This window comes from Lolium perenne, chromosome 4 (assembly GCF_019359855.2).
Source record: "Lolium perenne isolate Kyuss_39 chromosome 4, Kyuss_2.0, whole genome shotgun sequence".
In the NCBI taxonomy this organism is placed as follows: Eukaryota; Viridiplantae; Streptophyta; class Magnoliopsida; order Poales; family Poaceae; genus Lolium; species Lolium perenne.
The window spans coordinates 330,940,514-330,959,001 of NC_067247.2; the positions used below are offsets into that span (position 1 = coordinate 330,940,514).

General features: G+C 45.5%; 2 protein-coding genes across 2 annotated transcripts; both read right to left on the reverse strand.

Annotated features, from left to right (window-relative positions):
- Window positions 1-8,107: 8,107 nt before the first annotated feature.
- Window positions 8,108-11,104, reverse strand: LOC127296456 (homocysteine S-methyltransferase 1). Its single transcript, XM_051326537.2, has 7 exons — window positions 10,741-11,104; window positions 9,740-9,796; window positions 9,368-9,573; window positions 9,159-9,288; window positions 8,807-9,010; window positions 8,647-8,718; window positions 8,108-8,535 (listed from the first exon to the last, which is right to left on the reverse strand). The coding sequence occupies exons 1-7, from the start codon at window positions 10,897-10,899 to the stop codon at window positions 8,386-8,388; spliced, it is 978 nt and encodes a 325-aa protein (XP_051182497.1). The 5' UTR covers window positions 10,900-11,104; the 3' UTR covers window positions 8,108-8,385.
- A 2,738-nt stretch (window positions 11,105-13,842) lies between these two features.
- Window positions 13,843-14,529, reverse strand: LOC127347865 (uncharacterized). The gene is made up of 2 exons (XM_071829347.1): window positions 14,247-14,529; window positions 13,843-14,160 (listed from the first exon to the last, which is right to left on the reverse strand). The coding sequence occupies exons 1-2, from the start codon at window positions 14,511-14,513 to the stop codon at window positions 14,014-14,016; spliced, it is 414 nt and encodes a 137-aa protein (XP_071685448.1). The 5' UTR covers window positions 14,514-14,529; the 3' UTR covers window positions 13,843-14,013.
- Between the last annotated feature and the right edge of the window lie 3,959 nt (window positions 14,530-18,488).

Below are 18,488 nucleotides of genomic sequence, written 5' to 3' on the forward strand. Positions count from 1 at the left end.
CACTTCACTACTGCAAGGTTAGCTCAAATGAGAAGATTAGCAAAGGCTCCGGTCCCAAAATTTGAAATCAGCTATCCTAGTTTATTTAATAAGTTGGATATACGTAGTAATTAATTTATTGAAAATCACCATAAGAAATCTAGGGCACACATCTGAAAAATAGGAATGCAGTGCAGATAAATGCGACATACCGCAATTGAAACTCGGGAATCCAAAATTCAAGCCAACAAACCCACGATATTTCTAAAACATCTGTTATTGTCCCTGCCTATTGTTTAGCAAACTGCACTTACTGCTTCAAGTGGTCAGCTCGCTCAAAGCAGCTACAAAATGTATCCCAAGTAGCTATGTATGAGATATCAGAAAAAATTATGTTAGCTTGCCCTGTAACATTGTCTGCTGGATTTCCTACACAAAGTGAGGGCATACTTATAAAAAATATAACATAGGTAGAGTTTGTGGTAGTGCCTCGGCTAAAAGGTATGCAACCGTGCTCTTCTTCTATCACCAATTGGATATAAGTGATTACAATTTATAGAAATAGGTTGCTACCACTCCGTCTTAAAAATGTGAGAGAACAACATGGGTATGTAATTAATTCATCAAAGACAGTAACCAAACTTTCCTCTAGATACACAAGTACGTTGGCTGAACAATAACCCTTTATGTGCGTTACTTTTCTCAGTAGGATGGTCACTGTTGGAATATGTACACATGCTTGCTACAAGAAAAGCCAAAATAAGAAGGCCTGAAAAATTCCAGGCTTCCTGAAGCCAAGAAAGCAATCCTCATATCCCACATGCAGTTATAAAATAAAATAGTCCAGATTGTATTAATGTTGTTTAAACTGGTTAATGTTATTCTACGTTCTTGTACACAGCTAGACCTACCCCAATGTCCACAGCAATAGTATACACAGATTCTTATTAGGCATGTAAGCAGTTCATGTGAACATATAGTAGCAAAAGATATTAATAGCCTGAAGCCATTACATATAAAGATATAATATACCTGATAAGTGTATAGTACAATCTATCTAGGGAAATTCAAAACGGAACATGGGTGCATATGCTCCTGTTATCTCAACCGACTATTTCCTACAAGATTGATGATGAGCTGTGTATTTCTGGTTGTATTTCATATCGGTGCCAGATTTTGGAACAGTTATCTGGCCCACCACCTGCAAGCATTAAGTGTCTTTTACCGTTGTTTTTGACGCGGTACAAACGAATGGCTCACAACCTGGACCGTTGCCAAACACCATTACCATGACCATGACCCAATCACGCTGACGCCTCTGCCACAGGGAGACACGCACGCAGCCACGGAGCGTCCCCTCAAGGACTCGCACGAACCGGTGGGCGTCGATCAGGCTCACGACGCCGCTCGCCTGCTGGTCGTCCTCGCTGATGCCGGCGACTCAGGTTGGCTGCCGCCTCGCCGTTGACAGGCAGCCAATGGTGTATATCGGCATGACTGGATCATGCACAACCGCCGCGATGATGCCGATTTCCCGACGAAGGCGGGCAGCACCGCGCGACGGCGACCGGCTCGATGCCGCCAATAGTTCGTGACGCCTCATGTCGCGCGACGGCGACCTGCTTGGTAAACAGCTTGAGGTTGCCTCGGAACACCGGCAAGGACAGATTAGCGAGCAGGCTGGCGACGGATACCGCGCCACGGAGCGACGTCCACAGCAGGGACGCTGACACTGCTATTGAGAGACCATCCCGCGACAAGTCGATCGCCTCCCGGTCCCGGATTGGCAGCGCGCCAGCGGCGCGGCGGCTGTGGGGAGCGCGCTCCGCACCACGTTGCCCGAAAAGCCAAGAGGTATGGACGCAACGCCGAGCTGCGATGGGACGATGCCGGCGAGCTGGTTGTTGGAGAGTTCAAGGTACCCTAATCTGGAGCCTAGAGGCCTCTCATGGCGGCGATGTGCATAGTGATGTCATGTGAGAAGTGGTTCGGAGATACAGCTGCTAGAGCCCCGCCGTAAGTGACATTGCCGGCCAGGGAGTTGTGGGGCCTGGTCCATGTACCAAAGGGCCGAGCAGTTGCAGATTGCCGTTGCTCAAAAAAAAAAAAAATTGCAGATTGCCGAAGTTACGGCCTCCGTCCACGCTCCCGTCTGTTTCTGTCATGGTTCCCTGTCCGGCGAACTAGTTGTGGACCTACCATATCTACAGTTCTTAAATACAAGTCACGTATACATTATTTACTGCTGGTTCGTATCTCCTTCATTAATGAGTTTGGCACAGATCTCATGAATATTTGGACAGTCATGATAACGAGACCATCTGAACATGGGAGCCAAAACTCCATTCCCAATCTATCTAATGCAACATTAAGCCGCTCTACTATGTAGTTGATCGGGGCCCTATAGTGAGTACCAAGTAAAAACATCCCCACAGAAAGTGGGCGTACAACTCTATAACCTAAAAAGGTTGGCAATCTTCGAGAAAGAAGGGTATACTTATTTGGAAATGAAATTAATAAATTAGTCAGGCCATTAAGTTGCATATAGTAATAAAGTACATAGCGACTTAGATATTTTCTGGCCGTTTACATTGACAAAACCATTGTGCAACCTGTAATTTATATTGTTGTCACACCATGCCACATATCTTTGAGCAATCTCATTTTTATGGTGTGGAAATACCATGTCCTCCCATCCACCATGTATGCCAAAAGAATTGCCCAAATATTGCGCACTCATGACATTGCATTTGATGTGTCATCCTGGTCTACCCGGGCCCCCAAGGGCTACCGCGCCATGGCTCCCCATATTTTGCAGCCTACTGTGTACACAAAGAATCAACTAACTTGGTGCTGAACCAAATGTATAAATCATCTCTTTCAGTGAGCAAACACAAAAAATCTACCTAATGGAAATAAGGACATGTGTATTACCTTCCATAGAGTAAAATCAGTTGGGTTTTTCCTTCTCTCATCAACCCTTTCGCCAGCTCTATTATATCATTTAGTTTTCGACTAGATAACTTCACATATTTAGAAAAGTTGCCAACAAAAAAATAAACATCCCCACTTACTACATAGCGCAACAATTGTAGATGATTGATACGTCTCCAACGTATCTATAATTTCTTATGTTCCATGCTAGTTTTATGACAATACCTACATGATTTATTCATACTTTATATCATTTTGATGCATTTTTCAGGACTAACCTATTAACAAGATGCCGAAGCGCCAGTTCCTGTTTTCTGCTGTTTTTGGTTTCAGAAATCTTACACAGGAAATATTCTCGGAATTGGACGAAACAAAAGGCCACGTTCTTATTTTTCCAGGGGCTTCACGGAGTTCGAAGGAGAGACGAAGGGGGGCCACGAGGTGCCCACACCCTAGGGGGGCGCGGGCCCAGCCCTGGCCACGCCGCCAGGTGGGGACCCCACCTCGGGACTCCACCGACATCGCCCCTTCGCCTATATATTCTCCCCGTCGCGAAAACCCTAAGGCAACAAGTCATATTCCACGAAGAGTTCCGTAGCCGCCGCCATCGCGAAGACAAGTTTCGGGGGACAGAAGTCTCTGTTCCGGCACGCCGTCGGGACGGGGAATTGCCCCCGGAATCCATCTCCATCGACACCACCGCCATCTTCATCGCCGTTGCTGTCTCCCATGATGAGGAGGGAGTAGTTCTCCCCCGAGGCTGAGGGCTCTACCGGTAGCTATGTGGTTCATCTCTCTCTCCCATGGTGTGATCTTTATGTGATCATGAGCTTTCTATCACTATTAATCTATGTGCTACTCTAGTGATGTTATTAAAGTGGTCTATTCCTCCTCCATGATGTAAAGTTGACAGTGTGTGCATCATGTAGTACTTGCCGTAGGTTATGATTGTAATCTCTTGTAGATTATGAAGTTAACTATTACTATGATAGTATTGATGTGATCTATTCCCCCTTTCATAGCTATCGTTGACAGTGTGTATGCTATGTTAGTACTCGGTCTAAATTGCAACGGTCTATTATGCACTCTAGAGGTTACTTTAATATGAACTCCGGATTCACTCTCCACGGTGTGACGGTGAAAGTGTGCGCATCGTATGTGATTCCTTTATGAAGTTGTGGAGCTTGTTTACTCCAGCTTGAGGGTGCTCTTGTAGCCCTACACAATGAATGGTGTTTGTTATCCAACAAGAGAGTGTTTAAGAGTAGCATTTATTTATTCAGTTATGTGATCATTGTCGAGAGTGTCCACTAGTGAAAGTATGATCCCTAGGCCTTGTTTCTAAGCATTGAAACACCGTTTCCAACAAGTTCTGCTACATGTTTGCTTGCTGCCATTTTTATTTCAGATTGCAATTGCTACTTATAATCATCCATATTACTTGTATTTCACTATCTCTTCGCCGAACTAGTGCACCTATACATCTGACAAGTGTATTAGGTGTGTTGGGGACACAAGCGACTTCTTGTATCTTAATTGCAGGGTTGCTTGAGAGGGATATCTCTGACCTCTACCTCCCTGAGTTCGATAAACCTTGGGTGATTCACTTAAGGGAAACTTGCTGCTATTCTACAAACCTCTGCTCTTGGAGGCCCAACACTGTTTACAGGAATAGAAGCGTGCGTAGACATCAATGATATGTTCAAGGAAAACAACATAAGAAAGTTAAACCAAAACAAAAGAACTATATTTCAACATTCCATCAGAACACAAAACACAGATACTGCCTGAATAATCAAAGGTGCCAGTGTCTACACAACATCATATCTCGACTATTCAGCATGTCCCTGATGAGGAGCCATGCAAAAGCCCAACTGTCAGGCTCTTGTTGGTCAGTAAGAATACGCAGTGAAATGCAAATTTCATCGACTTGTTGAAGTTCATTAAAATCCTAAGCCGAAAGGAGCCAGGCAAATAAAGAGGAGATAATCTGAAAGACCTTAAATTGATGTCCTGGTCTAGGGAAAACAAATATATTTCCCCCTTACAGAAGTCTTTCAAGAAAAGGATAGAGGCACTATATCCAGGCTTACAAAGTCTCGCTGCTATAGGGGTCTAGCAAGGACATTATGTGAAGCCACATGAATGCGCCTGATAAATAGTGCTGAGTATGGGGAAGGGGAACCATAGCATTGTTATGGTAAAACAAGACAAAACTACCTAAGGGAGCCCTTCATTAGAGCTTTCCAAATTAATCACACCCGTTTCAGTCTTACAAATTAGATCCCAGATAGCTGACTATTGATGTGTTTGTGCAATCCTCCTTATCCCCCAAAACAAATTGCCTACATGCTTTCTCACAAATTTTTTAATCAGACTTATGCAGCTTAACGGAGCACATAAAGTATGTAGCCAGACAAGAAAGAACATCATTAATATACAATGCTCTACCTCTAAATTCCTCCAGTTCTCCGGTTTATGTAATACCAAACGAGAGTAAGAATGCCCTGGATCGGTCCGTCAGGTACCGGACCAGGCTCCGATCAAATCTAGAATAAGGAATCACGACACGAGCACAAACGGGCGGGTCGGACATGCAAGACAGAGAGATGGGAGGGGAGGGGAAGGCCGGAGAGGGGGCGAAACCTGAGGGGGGCTGCGAGGAAGGGGTGGCCGTGTCAACCACCCTCACTGTTATTCAGCACAGGCGGCGGCTGCTGTCTCCATATTGTCGCCGCAGGCCATGCTTGCGCACCTCCTGTCAGCATCCTCCCTCTCTAGTATCATCCCGCCGGCATCCACTAGAGCTCGGGTCCTGGAGCTCGACGAAGAACGCACCGTGACAACGACGATGCGCCGGAGGGTGGCGAGGGCATGGAGAAGTCGCCACTGCAGTGACTGCCGCGCGATGCCGGCGACGGCCCAGGAACCCTAGCGCGCGGGACGAGATGCAATAAAGAGACCGCGCGAGATTATGTTGAGATAATGAAAAAGGCATCGACTGCTCCTCTTCCGTAGCGAGAGAAACACTGGTCATCACCGCCGCCACAGACTGCTCCTCTCCCGCACCCTCAGCAGGAAAGGGAACGAGGGGCGCCATTTCCTACGGAGCAGGCAAAACCCATATGGACAGAAGTTGTATTCGATAGATCAAGAGGATAGAGGGGATCCCGTTCTGATTTTTTTAGATAGTCCTACATATGTTAGCGGAAACTAAAGATCACGCCTTGGATTATAATACTGTAGGAAAGAGGGGATTGTGTCCCGATTTTCTCTTAGGGGTGGGATTGAATTAGCGGCCAGAAAGGAAGGTGCAGGGGAGATTTCGTTTTAGAAGCCATGGGACAATCCTCGTGAGATGGTTGTTTTCTTTTCCAAACAAGGAAATATATCATTCCTAATTAATTAGCTGCGTAATTGATGATACTATGATTGATATCGGGAAATAAGATCGGACGAAGCGGAGGCCATGAGATTGATTGGACGGACATGATGCTCCCAATGACGACCACCAAAGTGCGTTGAGTGTCAAACGACCAATTCCCATTTAATAGTAAAGAAATAGGAAAATCTTTTGTCTTGTTTTAAAAATCGCTTTGTTTCACGGATCAGTTGGCATAATCCACGACCATAGATACATATCACATCTTTTACCATGACATGAACTCTTAGTTAGAAAGCTTATGTTTATGGTATATTTAGTTTACCTTTTTGTTATTTATGTCTTTTCATCTCCATAATAATAACTTATTTTTCCTTGAGTTACTTATTTGTTGGTGTCTGCAAAGTTAACATATTACAATTCATTCCGAGTGTGCCGGATGCTCCCTCCATTTACAACGACCTCGCATTCTGGTTTTGTCAAAGTGAAACTTTGTAAAGTTTGTCGGTTACTTACTTGTTGGTATACGAATGTTGATAATTTTTTTTATATTTTTTTATCACACTTTACAAAATTTGATTTTGACTAAACCTAGAAGGCAAGGTAAATAAAATGGAGTGAGTAGAAAAATATACTTGATTTGCTATGATCTTTACATTAATTTCAAAGAAATTTAAAGCGAAGGTGAGGTGACACACAATATTGTTTTATGATGTCTAACCGGAAATTCAATTCGGCTCCCGGGTGCGTATGCTCCCTCTACCAACAAAACATATTTCGAACTGTGGAAAAAATTTGACAAAACATTCTACATGTACATCTCCATAATATATGTATATGCGTCAAGTTTCACGAAAAAATAATATTTTTTGTGGCCTATGTAAAAAAGAGAAAACTTATCCTATGAAACGCATTGTTTTCAGCATTGAATTTTGTCTTTTCTACACACGTCAAATGATAAGTTCATTTTTTATGAAACAACTTTGTGAGCGTGTAGCACATGAAGATGTACGTGCGAATTTTTTGTTTCGATTTTTTTAAATTTAAAATATGTGTAAGATGCATTTCAAAATATAGGGAGCATATGCTCCCATGTTCCAAAACATCACTCCCCATGTCTAACCACGTGTTAAAATTTCCCTATGGACCAAGCCATTCTATACAAATTTGATCTGTATAAGCTTGTTCATTTGTTCCAAAGCTCCAGAGATCCTTTTAATAAGATAAAAAATGTGCACAAAGTAACATGTTCCAACAGTTTTTCAGATTGTTTCTTGGATAGTTAGTAGAGATGGTAGCCACCATGGGGAAATCCAATTCGGCTCACGGGTGCATATAAACTCGTTGTGCGGAAATACATTTTAAAGTGTCAAAATATTCTAAAATAAATTTTTGTACATATGCCTAGACATTTTATGTGCGTACACAAGTTTTTAGGAAAAAGGAATATTTTCTGTGTCTCGTGTAAAAAAGATAAATTCTGATGCTCCAACACGTTACAGAATATTTTTTTGTCTTTTTTATACATGCCACATAAAATGTTATTTTTCCACGAAAACTTATGTACGAACATAGAATGTCAGAATGTACACCAGCAATTTTATTTCAGATTTTTTTAACATTTTTATTTTTTAATTATTTTGTATAATAGGTGAATGCACCTATGAGCCAAAATGCCACCGACCTCCGCCACCATGGTGAATTATTGTTTTACTAGCATGAACTTCACTAGGCGTGTAACAAGTGCTTTTAGTATTTGCACCATAATATTGGTAGACAACTAACTCATGGGCAAAATGTAGCTGGAGCAGCTAACTTGGAAATTTCTGGTAGGTTCATTTTGGTAAATAACCTGACATCCGAACCTTTATCTCCCTCTACTACAATCTATACCCCAACCCATGACTGGATAACAAGTGCCCAAATTGGATTGGTGCACGTCAGCAGTACAAACCATTGAACATTCTACACCGCAAGACAACACCCTCATACGACGCGATTGGAAAGAGGCCGCTATTACAAGCTCGAACAAACTACATGGTAGTACATTAGTTGATATCTCGATTCCGAACTCAGAAGCGATGGATCAATCAATGCCCGGTCCTGCCCTTGAGGGCCTTGGAGACAGCCCGGATGGTGGCCGGCGTCGTCCGGCAGCATCCTCCGATGAGGCTGGCGCCGGCCTCCTGCCACCTCCTTGCCATCACGTCGAAGCTCTTGCGACCGAAGCACTCGACCGGCTGCATCACAACAAACAGCCACTTGTTAGCACTTAACAAAAATCATTCCACAATCCAACAATTTCACCGATCGAACGTGTCAGTAAACTGAAGAAAATAGCCCCTACTCACCAGCCACCTCTTGGCTCTCCCGTCCCAGACCTCGCCGCTGTTCGGGTAGACCGCGATTGCCTTCTCAGTTTGCTGTTGGAAAATGGGTCAGCAAAACGAACATTAGGAAAACATGAGCAGGAGGATATTGGGATGATCGTTGAACAGAACAGTGGCATACCTTCTTGAACGCGCGAATGATCCCCTCGACGAACTGGGGCGGTGTGCAGTTCACTCCCACGATGGCGACCTTCTCGCTAGCGTTTATGATCCGGAGGCAGTCTTCGAAGCTCTCACCCGAGCAGAGGTGTTTGCCGTCCACAGAGCTGAAGCAGATCCAAGAAGGGACTTGGATATCCTCCTCCTCCAGCAGCTCAACTAGAGCCTGCACTCGTGGACAGTGTACATTTCAGCAAATAAACATGTACATGAAGACTAAGCCAGGAAAATAAAAGTAAGGTTTTCAAGAGCAATATTTTCAAGAGCAATATTTTCAGTACATTTTAGAAACTGTAATTTACTGATGAGGCTACCTGAGCCTCCATTTTGTTGGGAATGGCCTCGAACGCGATCAGGTCAGGCCTGGCACTCGCGAGCACCTGCAGCCGGCGCCTATGGAAGTCCTTGAGTTTCTCTACCGTGATGTCGTCTCCATAAGATCCACTGCAACAACAATCAAGATTGTAACTCTACAGCTTCTGAAGCAGTTTCAGAGATCATTTGCAGTGCTCCTCTTTCATACCTGTACTCTGAACCATCAGCCAGGTATGCCCCGTAGCTCCCAACTGACGCGGCGACGAGGGCACGGTTGTAGACGGGCTTGGACTTCCTCAGCGTCGACTTCCAGAACTCGTCTCGCGCCTCCAGGGCCAGATGGACGCTCGTCCTCAGTAATCCTTCTGCCTCCTCGATGAGTAATCCTCTGGCCAAGAAGCCTGGGATAGTTGCCTGCAAAGAAAAACATCAAAATGGAAGATATCGTTACATTTACCTTCGGCTGGATGATGATGGATTCAGAGAATTGTTAAGGGAGTCCCTGCTTTGTTAATAGAATTCAGGAGTGCTTGACGCCACTGCAGAGTAGCAGAAAGAAGTGGAGCAACAGCGATGATACCTGGTAGGACGAGGAAATGATGACGTCGGCACCAGCCTCAAGATACTGCAGATGAACCTGCACATGCAAAAAAACGGAAGATGTTATGTCACACCCAGACTGAAACTATGGGACACGCAGAAGTACAGAAAAAGCCTCATGCTCTTTTTCAGATGTGAAGATATTTTCCATGTTTTTCTACACACATTTCGACCTTTTTCAACAAAGTGCACTTGAGGGTATTATATCAGTGGCCCACTCAGTCAACACTCAACAGCCATTGACCAGACGGTAATGGTGCAGACACGGAGTAAGTGACAACACATGACAACAGATGAATTAGCAGCCTATAGACAATTGGTAAATGTATAGACCCCTTTGAAGTTTGAACTAGTCCTGGTTTTGCAGTAGTTTTCAACATAATTAAGGTGCACGCACTGTAATAGTCTTCTGACTTCTCTGATGCAGTAGTAGCTTATTCGTACATAACGAGTTGCTTAAAGGAAAAGATGAGGACTAAATTGATCTGAACACTCCAAGAATGTTTCAACACCCAATGGCTAAAAGTAGGTGACCTCTTTTCCTCTTAACCATCTCTCTCAGGAAAGTAGGTGATCTAAATGCTAGGTAGGTGAGAAAATAAAAATGAAAGCACTATTATGGTCCTAGTCGTCAGGAAGTTTTATTCTACATTTGACCTACACGTTGATTTGTTTATGCTTGTTGGGCGTAGGATAGAGTTGACTATAATAACCTTAAAGCACATAGTACCCTCAAGCCATACCGCGTCAAATTAGGACAAATACCAGGTAAGATTATTAACTATTTTTTAGGGAAGAAGATTATTAACTAATTAATCAGTTGGCGCATCGTGCCGTGCTGGTATAGCGTGCGCAGGGAGCCAAGGAAGGAGAGAAGGACAGATCATATGCTCGTCATGAACTCATACTCATGGCATTGGCATGAGGCTTGTGCATGCAGGCACGTCGGGCGGCCGGCTTTAGTTAAGGTAAATTAATTACCTCCTTGATGAGGTTGGGCTTGGTGATGAGGCAGGCGGCGCTCCAGAGCGGGTCGTTGATGTCGGCGCCGAGCGCCTCCAGCTGCGTGGCGAAGCCGCCGTCGATCACCGCGCAGCCGCCGGCTTTCTTCACCAGCTCCTCCACCACACCGCCGGCCATCTCGATCGACGATTAAACGCGCTTGCTTGCACAGCTCAACACCAGCAACAGCAGGGCCAGCTGGGGGAAGCAGAGACAATGGCTGAATGGGACGCGACGAACGGGCAAGGAGACGCAGTGGTATATATAACGGCGAAACGGCAAGAGGCTGCTGTGGCAAGGTGGAGATGGACCGGCGGGGATGGAGAGGATGGTAGGTAAGGGAAGACTTAATTTGGGCAGAGAAGCAAAGCAGCAAAACGGATCGATCACACCCAACGTACGCGGACCGGTTCGTGGGGTAGGTGCAGTCGCGTCTAGGATGGATTGCTTTGAAGTCTTTGATCTGGCGACCGACGGATCGCAACAGGACACGTTGCGTACGTTACGCATTTGCATGGATGTATATATGGAGCGGAGTTAAAGCTCGCAGCATGAAACCAGCGACCAGCCAGAGCGTGCATGAAGCGGGCTAAGCTACTCCAGGCTGTTGTGGCGCGGAGTTAAGGCCTGCATGAAACTAGCACGCATGCAGTGCAGGCGCAAGCGCAAAGGACATCGCGGAATTGTCTTTGGGTGAGCTGCCATATCTTATCTTGTTTTAGACCATCTCCATCGGACCACCATAGACAGGTAGATTGTATCCGTCGGTGTTTGCGGTCTAAAGACGATGGTCCAACGGCTATGCGTAAACGGACCGCACGGTTGTTTGTGTCATGTTGATCCGCATTTTCAGATCAAATTTGGGATGGGTTTACGGTTGCCACAGACTATGCTCGTGTTCTCTTGGAAAATAAGCGGAGCCACCTGTCGTTGACTGAGGGAGGCGAGGTGGCGACGGGTCCAAAGTTGCAGGCCATTGACAGCCAAAACCTCCCTAACCCTAGCCACTACCTCCTCCGATGGCCATGTCGAAGGGCGGCGGCAAGTGGTTCCATCCTGGTCGCAACGACCACAAAGCAAGCAGGTCAGGTGGTGGTGGCAATGGAGGCCGCATGGTCTTCCGCGCTCCCATGCCCATGGCCAAGTGGCCACCTCGCGTGCCGTGTTCGGAGCGGCGTGTGTACGTCAAGGGGGAGACGACCCGCCCTTACGCCGGAGGCCCTTGTCGTGAGGGTTCCTGTCCCTGCCATTCCCACCCACGTCCATCTCACGGCTCAGAGATCCTGTGCACGCGGGCCTTCCTGCCGCTAGATCTATGTCGGGACACGACATACATCGTGGAGTCGCTGCTATGGGTCGCACTGGTTCGAGTCCAACAACGATGCTCAACACCAGTGCATTGAGGCCCGCCTAGAGGGCCTCGAGGACGATGATATCGACTACGATACGCATGAGGCGCACAAGCAGACCATTTTCCCTCTCATTTCTACTACCGCCTCGAAACAAATTGAGATCCATCCGGAGGAGTAGTGATTTTGTTTAACCCAAATAAGTACCACTCCTCCATAAGAATATATTTTTGGTGCACAAATGCATCTAAATTTAGACAAATCTACACTTAAATTTAAATAAATCTAAGATATTTTTTAATGGACAGAGGGAGCCTTTAAAAAATTGAACTAACTTTTTTAGAAATGTTTATATTTTTTTATGGGTAAAAGAGGAACTTTATTAAGCAGGCGTGGTTACAAGGCGATCATGGTCCAGATCCTGAAGAACAGCTTCAAGTCCAGAATCCAACCAAAAAACAGTGCGGTTTTGAAGCCTCGCAAGATTTGTAACACTATGGCTAACCCTAACATGAGATCGCTTTCATTTTAACAAATACACACCCACTACTATTGCTAGCTAAATATTTAATACGAGAGATCAAATGCAGAAAAGTTCCCTAACAAAGAAATGCTTATATTTTAAAACGGAGGTAACAGTAATTTTCTTGCTCCTCTGATTCATATTAATTGACTGAGCTTTGTGTACACACAAATATATCTAGTCAACAAACATGATTCGTATCTAGATAAAATCGAGTTAATTAATCACTACGGGAGAGACGCCGTGGGCCGACGGCCCCGCACCGTCGGCACAGGTAAGTCCACCGTCGGCACCGTCTCTGCCGACGGTGACCGTCGGCGTACCGTCGTCGGCACAGATGGCGTCGGGGTTCGCGCGGGCACCGTCGGCGTAGCAGGACACCGTCGGCACAGGCGTACGCCGACGGCTGGACGGTGGCCGTCGGCCTCACCATCGTCAGCACACCCAGCTCGCCGTCACGCCGGCTGCCGTCAACGTGCCCACCTGTCACAATTTCACCTTTTTTTTTCCCAGAACCGGCGGGAAAACGTGGCGATTTGATCTGGAAAAAAAACGCGCGAACGGCACAGCTGTGCCGACGGTGTCACCGTCGGCCCAGACCCTGCCATTTGGCACAGCTACGGGCCTGTGCCGACGGTGACACCGTCGGCACAGCTGTGCCCAGTTTTTTCAGCTTTTTGCCATTTTGGCTCAATTAGCTCAGAAAATCGCACAAAATGCACATATTATAACATTGAATATCCAGTAACATATATAACACCATAGAGCACAAAGATATCACCGTATAGCACCAAATCTCACAAATATAGCATCAAATCTCACAAATAGCACAAATATAGCATACAAGACCATGGTACATACACGGGATCCACTACAAAGATGCAGCGTGTCATCATGTGCTAGTACAATGTAGAAACTATGGTGGTGCACCACCCGGACCCGAGTACTGATCTAGCTCCGAGTGGGTGAAGCGAGGCCGCACTACTTCGACGGTGCTCGGGGAGGTAGAACCACGACGAGAGCCACGAGAAGCAGAACCATGCCGAGGTTCGGCAGAAGCACCAGGAGAACAGCGACCGGGGTGTATCGGCGTACCATCAGGAGCGTCGTTCCCGGATTCTCCCAATCCCTACATGTTGGAGGGAGTTAGCAACTTAGCCATGTCACACCAAGTTAGCAACTTAGCCAAGTTAGCAACTTACCGGGGTCAACTGACGTTGACGCTTGTACATGCAATAGAACTCCTCCTTGGACGGGAACACTGGCGTCGGCCCCAGATGAGGTGGCTCTGGGAGTGGTTCCTCTCGCACTCCAGTCATCATGAACCGAGTGAAACTCTGCAAGAAACGGGAGAGATAGCTCAGATTCAAACATGGGGACTTATGATGTTTTGCAACCATAGAGATTGAAACTTACCGCCATCTGGTTGCTCGTCCACTGGACATAGGCATCTTTCACAAGGTCATGCTCCTTAATCTTCTCGAGATACTCCTCGTAAGCTACTGCATAGGCCTCCTCGAGCTGAGTCTACAATTTCAGAAATAATGCGTCTCATCAACATAGCCATTCAGGAACAAGAGTCAACACAGAGGATGAAAGTGTGGATGACTTACATCTACCTCTACCCGAGAACGGCATGTAGTCCGCGAGGAGGTAGCGTAGCTGCCGGAGGGGAGGGTAGCCTTGATCTGCGTGAAGTTCCTCTGAGGCTTGAAACCCCCAGCAAGGCAGGCAGGACGTCCATGCGGCTGGCCGGACCCCGCCAGCATCATCGCCACCTCGTCGACCGGCTCGGTCATAGGGTCCTCCACCTCTGGATGGAGCTTGGCGTACTCCTCGTAGTATTTTTCCTTGCTCTCTTTGGCCTTGCCGTAGTACATCTCAGGCGCGGGCCGAGGCTCGTTCGGACCGGGCGTCACCAGCTTCATGTGCGTCCACGCTTCCATCTGACCAACTTCCCTCCCGAGCTTCTTCCCCTGCATCACAAAACAAATGTTATGCATATCATCGAAAATCAAAAAAATGCAGCTTGTTCCATTTTTATATGTACCAGACGGTCCCGATAGCGATCGGTGCTGCTGCTCCCCGCACTGTGTGTTCCCTGATGCCCACGGTTGGCCTTGTTCCGGTCGCTCACGGCCTTGAAATCGGGGTTTTCGCCGACCCAATTCTTGACCAACTCCATGAAGGCGGCCCTCTTATTATCAGCCCAATGTGGTACAACCTGCAAAATCAAAACTCATTTGAAGAACAAACAATATAGTTGCAAGTTAGCCGCAGTACATAGAATCGCATTGACAATTACTTACCAACATGAAGTCCTCTATCGTCATAGCCTGGGCGAGTCCCTGCACAATCTCAGGCTTTGTGTACCTTACGCCCTGCTCAGCATAGAAGTGGCCGATGCACGTGATCCTCTGGTTGTACCACTGCTGCCGTGTCAACTTCCGACACATGTTACGGAGGATCACGTCCGCCCTCTCCTTATACTCAGTCGCCACCCTATAATTGCGCTGCAATCAAGCATAACAGAAAGTGTGAGAGGCATGAGATATCACGTTGGGTTATCAACTACATATGAACGAAACCCAAAGAGTATGCATTACGTACCCAAAACTTCTTGATCACGGCGTCGGCGGCGGAAGTAAAGCCAGGGTAAGGCGCTATCTCAAAGTCTTCCCAAGTGTAGGCTAGCTTGGACTCGCCTCCAAGGACCGGAGTGTACATCCCCGGCCAGTACTTCCTAATAGCAGCTCCAATCAGACTCCCTGGCACGCGGACATTCTTCCCCGTATATGTGAAATTTCTGCACAATTATCAAACATTAGAAAATGCTAAGTGTCATAACGAAAATGAAATCACCTTACTACTTACTCTATCTTTCCTGGGACAAGGAGCCACTTGTCATCCTCCGTAGCAGGTTCCTTACTCTCATCGGGAACCTGCGCTTCCCCACGAATCCGCAACTTCTTCGGAGCCATCTCCGTCGAAGCCTCCTCGTCCCTACACTCCTCCTCCTCCCTAGTGTCCTCCTCCTCCTCCTCCCTAGTGTCCTCCTCACTACAACAGAACATAGCTTTGGTAACACACACTTGTGTTACTACAGGTCCAAAAAGGTGTTACAAGCCCATCTAGTAACAGATTTTCAAATGTGTTACGTTAGGCCGTGTTACTAGGAGGTCTCCGTTGTCACACATAATAGACGTCCCTATAGGTCATAAAATATGTTACAATTTTACTGTAGTAACATGCATAATACGTGTTACAACATATGCTAGTGACACGTTTTTATACCTATAGTAACACCATTTGTAACATATGTTTATAGATGTAGTAACATATGCGGTAACATACTTTTGTACGTACAGTAACAAAGTTGGTAACACATCTTTCTAAATACTGTAACACAATAATTAATGACTACCAATCAGTCTAGTAACACATTTGTGTAAATAAAGTAACACTATTTACATCACACTATATTTGTATTATTATTAAATAATGATTGCAATACATGGTTGATGACACATTTTTCATAGTATACATTGTATTAACGAGTTCCATCAAGTGCTAGAATTACAAGAAATAGCCTTTCCCACAGACCATCTGAATAAAGTTTGCTTTGCTATAGCCATTACATGGTAGAAAAGGGGTTACCAAAGTACATATATATACATTGTTTCAGATTGTACATGAGAATATGGTACAATACTTCTAAATACAAGAAATATTCCACCAACAAACAACGCCACACTTCTTCACTAACAAAACAATCCAGCTGTCTGCACACACCAAGTAGAGGAGGGTCCAGTGAAATAGAAAGCCTGCACTCATAGCAAAAATTGCTTTGTTCAAGAGTCTTTTATATTCATAGGTAGCATTCTGCATCACTTTGATATTTGAACTATAATTAATCATGAGATTAAATCTCGAGAAAGTTTAGCATACAAACAATGAAGCAACACCAACAAATTGTAGCATATGCAGTTGACAGAATAACATGTTACTTCAGTTGAAGTAGCAATTTTTCCTTTCCGTTGGTAACTTCAACTGCCTGCTAGTAGACTGGACAACTGGACAAGGTATACGTAATGCAGGATAACGTTCGAAGCTTAGAATATTTGGATAAGAGCAAGATAATTTAGCAAGTTCAACATACTGCTTGACTATATATGGAGTAGATTCTACAGCCTGAGATGGACAATATGAACATCTTGCAATATAGAACAGTTTACTTGACCTCTAAATACTGTGAGGAAACCACATAAACAAATAATCGTTGAAGCACAAAAGATAGATACCTATTTTCAGCATGTTGCAGTCAAGATCAGGTTTTAGCTAATTTACGTCCTTCCTACAATATGATTTGCAGTGGTTCTTCTAATCACTCAAAGACAGTGTGGTCTTTCTATTAAAAAATATCATATTTGGCTGTGTACAACATGCACTACAATATATAAAAAATGATCCCCTGTAATTGTACACGAGCAATATGGCCCATTTATCTGAAGGAGAGAGATACCAGCATTGGCAATGCCTAATTCCATTCCCTACTTCTCAACACTTTCGTCAATCTGCATAAACAGTGAGTTAATACATGGTGCTCTGCATAGGTATGACTTGTATAGAATAACAAATGAACTAGTTAATATCTCCTAAAAATACGGTGAACTACCTGAAGATCACAGCACTGAAGTACGGTGGAATAATTGTGCTCGTTTCCTGGTACAAAACTAGAAGAAGTCATCTCTGGAGTTGCCATCAGAAAGGTGTTAAGAACAGACTTTTACAAACTAAGAATAAGTATGCTTTTTAACAGCCAACAGAATCTAGCATATCCACTATGCTCCACGTGATGCCTTTCAGTACGTATAAACTTACCTTCAACGAATCCAAATGCTTGTCATGGTTTCGTTATTGGTACTGTTTATTCAATCAGCAAGAGAAATGACAGCAAAGCTAGCAAACACACAGTATACTAATCTGAAGATTAGCAGAAATTCGAAAGCACATATCAGAATAGATGATATCAAATTGATTTAGCACCAATAGTAGCAATTTATGATTCGTAGAAGGCGGACTTACATTTCTGTCCATTTCCTGAACTCGGGCGATGGGGATGGCCACGCAGCCAGATGAAAGACCACCTCTGTCCCTGCATCGGAGGCACAGAGCAACAACATACGGACCCCTATTCCGACGACCTTTCAATGCTGCTCGTGTCAGTGTTCGAATCTCGTGGTGCCAAGGATTAAAAGAGAAGCAACGTGCAACAGCAGATCGTCAAGAAGGCACAGAAAACGAATCGAACTCACAGAATTGCCGATGGGTCTGGTAGAGATCTGAAGCCCCATTAAATCTTGGCATCGATGAAGGCCAGCACCTCCTCGCGACCGATGCCGCCTTCCTCGCCAATACACGCGCCGCCGGCGTGCCGTCTCCACAGATCAGGGCCTTGGTTGTTTAGGAAGAGGAAGGCACGTTCATCTGGGCTGCGCTGGTAGGAGAGGATGGTGGCGGCACACGAGAATGCAACTGACAAGGTTGAGAGGAGAGTGAGGAGGCGGGCGCCGCCGACGGGAAGGGGGATTGGGGAAGGAGGGCTGTTCAGAAAAATGAGGGCCGGGGGCGCGGGACAAGGGGAGACTTGCGGGCGGTGTGGAGTTAAAAGGGGATCTAAAATTTTGTGAATTTTTTACTCCCGCGTACTGCTCAAAATTTTGCATCTCCGCGCGCTGTGGGCTTCATATTTTTTACACTTCGGTTTATTGTTCTTGGGTGGCTGCTACTGGGACCAACTTCACGTTGAGCATGTGCGACATGTAAGGCATAAAGACATGGCCTGTTTCGGTACG